The sequence below is a fragment of the Centruroides sculpturatus genome, unplaced genomic scaffold (genome assembly GCF_000671375.1).
Source record: "Centruroides sculpturatus isolate CEXI.00-Female unplaced genomic scaffold, Cexi_2.0 scaffold73, whole genome shotgun sequence".
Taxonomy (NCBI): domain Eukaryota; kingdom Metazoa; phylum Arthropoda; class Arachnida; order Scorpiones; family Buthidae; genus Centruroides; species Centruroides sculpturatus.
The window spans coordinates 530,042-541,038 of NW_019384330.1; the positions used below are offsets into that span (position 1 = coordinate 530,042).

Consider the following 10,997-nt stretch of genomic DNA (forward strand, 5'->3'; position numbering starts at 1 on the left):
CGATTATGTTATCAACTCAATTTCATATTTATTTTCATATTTTCACTTCGCGGTCCTTCTCTGTTATTTTTCCGTTATTTACAAGTGTAGGTCATTTGATATCATCATTTATCACATACTGCCATGACACTCTTGTCTGTCGGCTACAACTGCCAAGAATTAACGCGATTGGCGAAGCGTAGTGACAGCGGGCCAATAGAGAGCAGGATCCTTGCCATAATGCGGTTTGCGCGCCAATTTTCGTACGTGCGTTAATCAAGCCGAATAGTTTGACCGAATATTCGGCTATTCGGCCACGCTCCTGGCCGAATATTCGGTATTCGGCCTGAGGCCGAATATACTATTCGTTACAACACTAATGTTTACTAATGAAAAATGCTTATGTTATTCCATATAATCATTTAGATAACGTTAACATGACATAATGCCCTTCTTTTCAGTCCTTCGTTTATAAATTATATAATTATCTAATAAGCCATAATTACGCTTTTGCGAAGAAAACTTAAAATTTAATTTTTATACGCCATTTTGAGTTATAAAGTGAAGACCGATGTGAACACATTCAATTTAAATATAACTTTCAAGCAATAGTCAAATTTGAATAAAGTTACTTAAATGAGAAACTTTATAACATTTAATTATATAAAATAAATAANTAGAAAATCATTTTTAGCATATTTTACCAATTTTATTTGATCATTTAAATATATATAATTTGTCAAAAATTAACGTTAAATATATATTATTTAGTTCTACACAAAATATATTTACAATTCAATAGTTTAACGTATTTCAAAATTTAACATATAACTATACAAATCCATCTTTTATGATTGTTTAACAAGCCACTTCAATTTTTCCAGATCATATCTACCCTTGGTTGATTTGAAACAAGAACACTTTTAACTAGAATCTTACTTTGTGCTTTGAAAACTTTTATCTATATCTTCTCTATATTCTATATATTTTACATATTAATTAAAAGCAAAATGTTCCGTCACCGCCGAAACCGAAACTAACTCTTTACAAAGAAGTGCTATAAATAGAGACTCAACTCTGACTACCTGCATGAAATGTAACCTAATCAATCAAGACTGATCCGTACCTTCCAAAATAACATGTTTCAATTGATTTGATTTCAATTTTAATTTACATTAATTAATTTTGATTTTATTTTTAATTTTAACTTCTGTTTCGGTTTTTGTTTCGATATAAAGAACTGAGTTTTAAAATTTTAATTTAATTTTAAATTTAATTATTTTTACTTTTGATTAACTGGCTACCTAGTTACGTATAAATACAAACGAATACCCGGTGCACGAAACTTCTCCCCCAAAGACGAACTGAACCTGCCGGCTTATCGGGTTTGCCGGTATACCAAATGCCATGAATTAACCGGATCTCATCTCATCTCATGGACGATAGAAGAAGGATAAGATGTAAACAAATAAAATAAAATCTTTCTGGTTATTACATTCCAAGTCAATATCTATCGGTTTGGGCTGCGGCGCACTCCAAAACATTCGTGTAGGAGTTGACGCGCTGGGTTTTCTTAGCTCTCTATACAATCTGCATCGTCCGACATTAGTCATTCTGGGCTTTTCCGATTTTCTTTTTCAATTTTTCTTTCCAATGATATACGTTTTTTACATTACTTTTCGTATTTCCTTTACAATTTCTTCCGCATTATGAAAATTTTCTTCGACTCGAACAGCTATCGGCTTATAACTTTACAAATTCTATTTTAACGATTATTATTGCTAAGTAATATTGTAGATTCTGTCGTTCTGTACAAATCAACACCGATTTCGACGTCCTATCTCTTCGCCATCCAAAATTTTACTGCCCAAACTCCGTACTGCTTTGCCATATTCATTTTCACGTGCAACTACTACTCCTCCCCACACAGCTGCACACCCCTACTTTCCATCATTTTAAATATGGACGTAAAACTTCTATCTAACAAAATTTAAATCGTGAGGCTATCATTTATAGTTTACGATATATAAGCGCGACAAATTTTTCATTTGTTTGGTCGCTCCAGTTATCGTAAACCTCCATATACCGAACCGAATTTAAAGACATGTTCGGATCAAAAGAGAGCGAGAGCAACAGAGGGATTCCGCAGTATTTGCTTGTTCCCTGATTTTCCATGACTTTTTATGCTAAAAAAATCTTATTCCCTGACTTTCCATGTCTGTACGGATCTTGTATGTGGAAGGGATTTTTGTTTCCTATAATTTAACAACACTGAGCGGCAGTTGCGGTTTTGAGTCCCGCTCGGGCCGAGTATTTTCTTTCAGAAAATTCTAGTCCGATAGTTCGATAATTCGGCGGATCGTCTGGTTTTAAAAGTATTTTTGATTGGTCCCACATCTTCCTAATTAAGCAGGTGAAAATTACCAAAAAAAAAATGAGAAAAGTGAGCTACTCCGAGGTCTGTCGATATGATTTCGTATATTAAGAGAGAATTATTTCACAAATACTTGATACTTTTCGTTTCAATTAAATTTTCTGGTTTGAATAGACAATAGTTAGATTAACAGTCTAATATCTATTTTTCTTTAATTTAGCGCCCTTAATTCAGGCAAGGGTCTTGAATTAACTCTTAAGACAGTTATAGAATACTTATTCAAAAGCTAATTCGCGTTTATGTGTAATGTATATAAATAAAAAACTTTAAATTGAATTTTAAGTACTGTTACAATAAAAAAACTGTTCATAATCGACTCAAAAAATTGTGCGAAAACAATTTTCTAAGATTTTTTTTGGCCGAGAAACATAGTCTAAAGTCCAACCTAGATGTTCACAAAGTACAAAGGCTTGGCCCTGCTTAAAAAAGAAGTCCAAATCGGAAGTCCGTATATAATTAATCGAGCCTCTTGCCTCTAAGCTTTCCATATCTGATCTCGACTTTTATCTATCTAACACTCTTCTCGAGATTAAGAAAGGACAGACAGAATACTAGACACAGGTGAGAATTTATAGGTCTGCAACTTTGAAAAGTTCAGCCCAATGATAGGAATTTCAGAAGAAATATTCATTTATAAACGTAATCATTTCAGTGTTGATTATAATTTATTTTTGTTTATACAGGAAAATTATATTCCGAGTTTTCTCATATGTTTCTGTCTTAGCATCTTATTATTTAACTTCCCACATTTTTAATATGTAAAGTATAAAGATAACTATATTTCATTAATTATTCATTAGTCATCTATTTGATCTTATTATTAAGTTGAAAATCTCGCAAGGCGATGTGGACTTTTTAACCTCCAATTACTATTAAAAACGATTAATGGTCTATAGCTTTATTTCATTCCCACTATTCAAATTTGATGGTAAAATTACAAACACTCGAACTTTATTGTTAATTTTTCTAATATCCACATTTAAAATTTTCCTGGATTTTTTTCTAATTTATTCGTATTAAATGTTTATTAATTTATTCAATGTAAAACGTAGCATTTTGAAGTTAATATCATAAAATGAAGTCATAACGAATCAATTTGGCTCCTTCGTAAGATTAACAAGCTTAATATTAAGCTCCTTCTAACATTATCACTAAAATACCTTAAGCTTAATATTTTATTTGAAGATAAATGCCGTTTCTCTCCCTTTTTTCATATTTTTATAATCTTAGTAAAATCTAACTAAATACAAAAACAATTCTAAATTGAGCCTACAATGGGAGATTATTCCTTGTCATTTCGATTATTAAACGTTTATTATTAAATAATATAAATGTAAATAATTGTTTTATTTCAATTTAGTATAAGTAAAGAAATAATATTGAAATATGTGCAATGGAAGGTGGTTTGGAGAAGAATTTTCAGTGGCTCGTTGTGTTACATTTATTGTTGATACTCTACTCATGGTTAGTATTAATACTAACGCTTAACATAACATAACGTATCATATAGAGATAACAAAAATTATATATAAAATACTACTTGATTACATATTTCAATATATTTATAACAATGCAAATAAAATGCAACACCATCGTTCTTCATTCCTCACCCATGACATTGCGAGTTGACCCCATGCTTAATCACAATAATTGTGTACGGCCAAATAGCCTTAAAATGTGTTAATATTTTGGATTATTTAGTTAATAAATTACTTTATAAATGATTAAATTAGTAATGTAATCTTACGAGTATATTCTAAACTTATAGTCTTTATTATACAAATCTTTAAAATATTTTAATACATCTGCAGTTTGGAGGTGTTGTGATATTCATGAGTGGTAAACTAGTACGAGAAGAAATAGCGAGCAAATCAAGTTTCGTAAATAACGTCTTGCGTCTTCTTCCCTTATGTGTCATGGTTATCGGTGGTGCAATTTCCATCCTGTCTTTTCTATCAAATTGTGCAGCTTGTTGCAGAAATGCGTGCTGCATAATAACGGTGAGAACTCATGTTATTAAACGTAAATTATGATTTGAAAAAAAATTCTCGTTTTTTTTAGATTAGTATAATTCTTTCTTGGCTGTTAATTGTACAGATTTCGATAGGAATCGCATTGGTTAGAAATAAAGAGAAGGTGAGAATGATTTTCAGATTAACAGATTAACAGATGATTTCTTTAATTAAACATGATTTTTTCAGATTTATTATATAATTGCTGAGAAAATGCACGAATCGATGAAAAATTATTCGAAAGATAACACAACCAAACACGAATGGGATAAATTTCAATCAACCGTCAGTCGATCTCTTTAGACAGTGTTTCCCAAACTTTTTCGACTACCATTGTATATTTGTTTGCTTCAGAATGAATTTTAATCCCTCTTATCATCCACCACCCTTACCTCCTTTGCCTTCCAGCACCCCCTTGGATCTTCAAAGGAACAGTAGCCCCTTGAGAGCGGTAGAAGATCTAAGGGGCCCATTTTGGGAATCACTGCTTTATACAAAAATTGGCATACTTTATACAAATACATAAATAACATAAAAATATCTTTTTTGTTTTGTTTTTAGAAAGCGTGTTGTGGAGTTGAAACTTTAACCGATTGGTTATTGGCTTTAAGGACTATGATTTTACCAGAATCGTGTTGTTATGGCTTTGGTACAGAACCATGTAGTCCTTCATTGAGAGGATATGTAACTGATTAATATATATATTTAAATTTTAAAATTATAAATTAATAAATTTTTAGTAAAATATTCAAAATAATAATTATTATTTTTAGAAAAAAGTATTTCAACAAGGATGCTACAATAGATTGTTGTTTTATGTGGATATAGCAATATATATGTACGTCGTAACGAATTCTATAGTAGGTCTACTTGAGGTAATGATATTGCTTCTTCTTAAAATAATGTATTTGTAAAATTATTAAATTGTCCGATCAATAAATTTACAGTTCATATCAAATTATATATCAATATATTTGAATATTCGACGTATTTTTTACAAAAATGTCGTTTTTCATAGTCATGTATACAGAATTTATCAATTTATTGCAATATTATTTAAATGTATAAAAGATATACAGGTTAAAATATAAAATATAAAGTATATATTATTTGAAGAGCACATATTTATTAGTTTTATCAATAATTTACAAATATTGCGCTGATATCACACAATAAATAATACGAATATATAAAATATCAACGCTCAGACACTGTAATGTTACAAATAAAATAAAATATGAAGAAATTTCAACAGTTTCTTCTTAACTTTTTTTCGTATTGATTATAGTAACAGTCTTTGGAATGCTGTCGTAAAATGAACCACGTATTTCTTAAGCTATATATTACAAATTGAGATTATATTTCCAGAAAAACTTTAATTACATAGTAAAACACAAAGAAGGCTAACATAAAATAGGGCATTTCAATCAGCCAGAAAATTGATACGAGTAAAAAGGATATTGTAAAGTGATAGGTCGTAAAGTAGGGGTTCTAATGCGCTTAAAAATTTATTAATTTTATTTAACTTTGTAGGATAATAAAACAAATTTAAATCATTGCTGTTTTTTCATTGTTACAGAAATAAATAATTTGCAATGTATTTAAAATATATCAAAAAATGAACTTATAAATGAATTTTTTAATATTTATTAAATAGTTTCAAAATTTGACTTACGAAAAATTGAAGTTTTTCGCACTTTTATCTCGTTATAAATAAATTAAAGCTATTATAAATTTAATTATTTACTGAAATTCATTTATTATATTTATGTAAAGTTTTACATTTTAAATTTAGTTTTCCTTAAAAAAAAAATAGGAGAAATTCTAGTTACAAATTGCTTAAAATATAAGTGCGAATAATAACATCTGAAAAAACTTGTAACATGAGAGTTATTTTATTAGTAAATTATACAGGATTTAGCTAAAAAAAAATTAAATAAAGCTACATCTTGCTTCTTCTACATATTAGCGAAATACAAGTGCACGAGAGTATAGGTAATCAATAGTGAGCTATTCTATGACGTAATCATCACGCACCGCTGCCTGGTATCGGCGGTGCAAGACGGTACATTGGGTTATTCTTATTGGGACAAATCCTATCTCGGCTTCTATAAAAAAGAATAGGATTTTTCCTCGTAACAAGGAGAAACGACTAGACACCGAATGTGTGAAGCTTCTCTACATGGCCTCGTTGCTAAATGCCTTTTTGAGTATTTTTTAAACCGGAAAAAGAAACATTTTGTACTNCGTGCCAATAAGCTGCCTCGACTTGTTAGATTATGTTATCAACTCAATTTCATATTTATTTTCATATTTTCACTTCGCGGTCCTTCTCTGTTATTTTTCCGTTATTTACAAGTGTAGGTCATTTGATATCATCATTTATCACATACTGCCATGACACTCTTGTCTGTCGGCTACAACTGCCAAGAATTAACGCGATTGGCGAAGCGTAGTGACAGCGGGCCAATAGAGAGCAGGATCCTTGCCATAATGCGGTTTGCGCGCCAATTTTCGTACGTGCGTTAATCAAGCCGAATAGTTTGACCGAATATTCGGCTATTCGGCCACGCTCCTGGCCGAATATTCGGTATTCGGCCTGAGGCCGAATATACTATTCGTTACAACACTAATGTTTACTAATGAAAAATGCTTATGTTATTCCATATAATCATTTAGATAACGTTAACATGACATAATGCCCTTCTTTTCAGTCCTTCGTTTATAAATTATATAATTATCTAATAAGCCATAATTACGCTTTTGCGAAGAAAACTTAAAATTTAATTTTTATACGCCATTTTGAGTTATAAAGTGAAGACCGATGTGAACACATTCAATTTAAATATAACTTTCAAGCAATAGTCAAATTTGAATAAAGTTACTTAAATGAGAAACTTTATAACATTTAATTATATAAAATAAATAAAATTAATAATAATTATAAAGAATACTTAAAAATTCATCTAGGCCCTCGCTAAGTAATTGTATGAAATTAAAATATTCAGAAATTATTAAATTATGTATTTATATATAATTTAACAATTCTGAAATTAATTATGTATTCCGCAATACTTTATAAAAATAAATGAATTATTTAAAACGATTATTTAAGATATTTAATTTATAACGCCATTGACGTATAATTTCATTGTTAATTAATGATTATATTATTGCATAATAAATTACATACTAACATATTGAATTTTGATAATTTTATGGCTAGAATATTCAATTTACTTATTATTTAAAGTTATTTACTAGTTGATTATTTAAGGCATAATATAATGGAAGACAGCGATGAAAGCGACAACGATTCTTCAAATCCTCGAACTATACTTTATATTTCAGATATTCTTCTTCTTGTAAGTCAATATTTTAAAAATTTTATTTGAGTTGTTTTCGCTTAACCCACTTTACTACACTCAAATGCCAATTTTGATTAATTTAAATTTAAAATTAATATTTTTATGAAAATCGGAACCAATCAAAACATTACACGAAATCAGAACTATTGATTCTATTAGGGATTCATGCCATGTGCCCTCTTGCGACAGCATCTCCGTTTAGATGCCATGAGCTACCACTGATGTGGAATTTAAGCTTATGTTGGTGAATGTCTTAAGTTATTTAAAATCCTGATCATATCGTATCCTTGATGAATATCACGGGAAAACTCTGCCATAAACTTAAGCTGGGATTTTGGATACTTACAAACCGTATGCAGCAGTTCAGTTTACATCTTTCAATCTTTGCTCGAGTCCAGCTTAACAGTTCTGCTTGTATAGTATATTTATAAACAATGTTGGTTAGCAACAGAAAACAATCTCCAAAGCTATTACATACGAACTGAATTCAGTCAATTCTAAAACTAAATTTGAAAGGAATCGTGTTTCCAAAATCAGTTGCTAAATCAGATATCATTGCTTCTATTTTGAAACACTAGTCACCAAAACGTAGATGAGATTCAATTATACCAACTCCAGTGTTCTTGTCACTGTTCGTGTTTTGGTGCTTGTCTTTGTACGTGATCATCAGTGGTTCAACTTTTTTTTTTTTGCTGTCAGTTCGTTAACAATGACTGACAAGTACGAATTTACCAAATACATTTAAAGAATTGAACGTTATAATCCGCATTTGAAAGTAAAATGTAAAAAATGTGAATTAATTTAGTCTTCCTTAGAATTTCATCGGTGCATTAAAGAACAGCTCGCTTGTAAAACGATTTAAGCGCAAGTAGTTAACTTTTGTAATTTTTCAAACATACTTGAACAGTTATTTTAATGTGATTCCGATGTAAAAAAACTCTAGATTTAAGCATAAATTTCCTTCAGCTCAATTTACAGGCATTGAAAATATTAATAGATTTTTATTAATATAGATTGGCAGTAATGCCCTATTGGCTATTGGAATTGTCGCACAATCGTACATACCTAACATAGAAGTATTCATCAATGATACCGTAAAACTAGTGCCAAAGGCTGTCATAATTATGAGTATTGTAATATCTTCAGTTTCAGTTATATATTTCGGTGCCATAGCCAAACGTAGTTCACGCTGTATGAAAATTGTAAGTAGAATATTTTTTTCCAGATATATTTTTATATAAATAAAATATATACAATAAATATTTTATGTTTCAAGTGTTGTTTATTTCTGATAATGATTTTCATCGGCCAACTTGCAATAGGAGTTACAATATTCTTGAAAAGGAAAGAAGTGAGAATTACATTTTAAATTTTAATCCATAAAATATATGTTGTAATATAAATTTTTTTGAATTGTGAAATTTTTTATTATTTTTTAATTAGGCAGAACTTCACATTAAAAATCATCTCGAAGAAACGATAAAATCTTATCTATCAGATGAGAATATAAAAAAAAAGATAGATGAATTTCACACAAATGTAAGTCCATTGAAAATATGCATAAGTTAATGTATAATAATGTTAAAATCACAATACAAATTATATAAAATATTTAAAATTTTACATCACATTTTTAGAATCAATGTTGTGGAATTAGTAATTACACTGATTGGACTCGTATTTATAAATATGATGACCTACCACCGTCTTGTTGTTATGGTATAGGTAGAAGAAACTGTCAACTAACAGACGATGTAAATTGATTTTTGTAAATATTAAATAAATATTTAGAGTATTTATTTTATAATTTCTTTTCTAAATTATTTTTATCTTGCTGGGATTAATGGCTTTTTCCAAGCCATAATAGGGGTGGACGGGTGGTGAGAAAATGATCTCGATATATCCGTGTCAAACTACGAACATTAAAGAGATTCTTACCTTTCACGACCCCAATATTCCCTATTATAAATATTTAATTACTAGAAACTAACGAAGGATTTGATAGAAACAAACATATGTCTCTATCAAAGCCTTATATTTATATTTATTGGGACCGTTCATTAATTATGTGTACAGTTTGAGAGAGGGAGGTCAAGATATTGTGTACGTGGCCATTTTCTAATGGTATTAGTGACATGAATTTGTTCTTATAAGTCTAAATTTGATAGTTTGATAAATTTGATAGTTTATTCACATGACTATTAAGTCTACTTAATAGTCATGTGAATAAACTATCAAATTTTGTAAATACTTTCTGTTATTTCTTCAATGTCAGACGTTCCATGTAAAGTGTTTATCAAAATACATCATTGTACACGACAGGGAGGGCTTAAAAAATGGCTAAAAAATTGCACACATAATTAATGGACAGTCCCTTTGTAAAACTTATTTATAACTTTGTACATATTTTTAATTACTGTTTTCAGGAAGTGTTTAAAATTGGATGCTATATAAAAATAAAAAATGTTTTAAATACCGGAATAATTCTGACAGGAATAATAATTTTTCTAGTTTGCGTTCTTGAGGTAAATATACAAATTTTATACTATTTTTGTATAGTAAATTATACATTTATAAATAAATTTATTCTTTTAATATAGATCCTATGTTCTCTTTATGGATTTTACTATCAAAAAAATATGAAAGATACATCTTCGGAAAGTTCCGAAAGTTCGTAAATTATAATAATGAAAAATAAACGCTAAACATAAGATTTAATATATTAAATAAAGTAGTAATGAATACTCAAGTATTGTTTCTTATTGTTGTTGGTATATGGCAACGCGACTCGTGAAGAAAACCCAGAAAACTCCACATGGCCAGCCCATCTTTCTTTCTTTCTTCTCTGATATAGAGATTCTGGCTGGATCGCCTTTTCTCCGATGTAGTCTTGTCCGTTATTAGACTAAGCGATGTGGCCAGCCCATTAGCGATGCATGTTTAATTAATGGTTCCTGGTGGGCTCGAGTGTTGTTTCTTATTAAACAGATTATTAACAGAGGTAACAGAAAGAAATCAATCTTTGAGGATTAGATTTATATTAAATGATCTCTAACACGTCGACAATTTAAACAGATAAATATAATAAATTCGTGTTTTACGACATGATTAGTTTTGAAAAATCGTTGTAACGTGAGCTGTCGTATCTTATTTACCATAAGTACAGTGCCGTAAATTAAGATTAGGTTAAAAATCTGGTTTAAT

At 29.5% G+C, this 10,997-nt stretch overlaps 2 protein-coding genes across 6 annotated transcripts; both read left to right on the forward strand.

Annotated features, from left to right (window-relative positions):
- Positions 1–3,739: 3,739 nt before the first annotated feature.
- On the forward strand, positions 3,740–5,349 carry LOC111629384 (CD63 antigen-like). Of its 5 annotated transcripts, none has more exons than XM_023373281.1 (6): positions 3,740–3,877; positions 4,225–4,413; positions 4,475–4,549; positions 4,615–4,710; positions 4,987–5,109; positions 5,199–5,349. In XM_023373281.1, exons 1-6 carry the CDS (start codon positions 3,800–3,802, stop codon positions 5,337–5,339), a joined length of 702 nt encoding a protein of 233 aa, XP_023229049.1. In that variant the 5' UTR covers positions 3,740–3,799; the 3' UTR covers positions 5,340–5,349. The 5 variants fall into 5 exon arrangements, with proteins under 5 accessions (XP_023229049.1, XP_023229056.1, XP_023229077.1 ...); XM_023373288.1 differs by having other exon boundaries at positions 4,511–4,549; XM_023373309.1 differs by having other exon boundaries at positions 4,987–5,074; positions 5,199–5,267.
- A 2,250-nt stretch (positions 5,350–7,599) lies between these two features.
- LOC111629417 (tetraspanin-6-like) lies at positions 7,600–10,536 on the forward strand. The gene is made up of 7 exons (XM_023373318.1): positions 7,600–7,790; positions 8,807–8,995; positions 9,070–9,144; positions 9,237–9,332; positions 9,431–9,547; positions 10,220–10,318; positions 10,394–10,536. The coding sequence occupies exons 1-7, from the start codon at positions 7,713–7,715 to the stop codon at positions 10,469–10,471; spliced, it is 732 nt and encodes a 243-aa protein (XP_023229086.1). The 5' UTR covers positions 7,600–7,712; the 3' UTR covers positions 10,472–10,536.
- Positions 10,537–10,997: the final 461 nt, after the last annotated feature.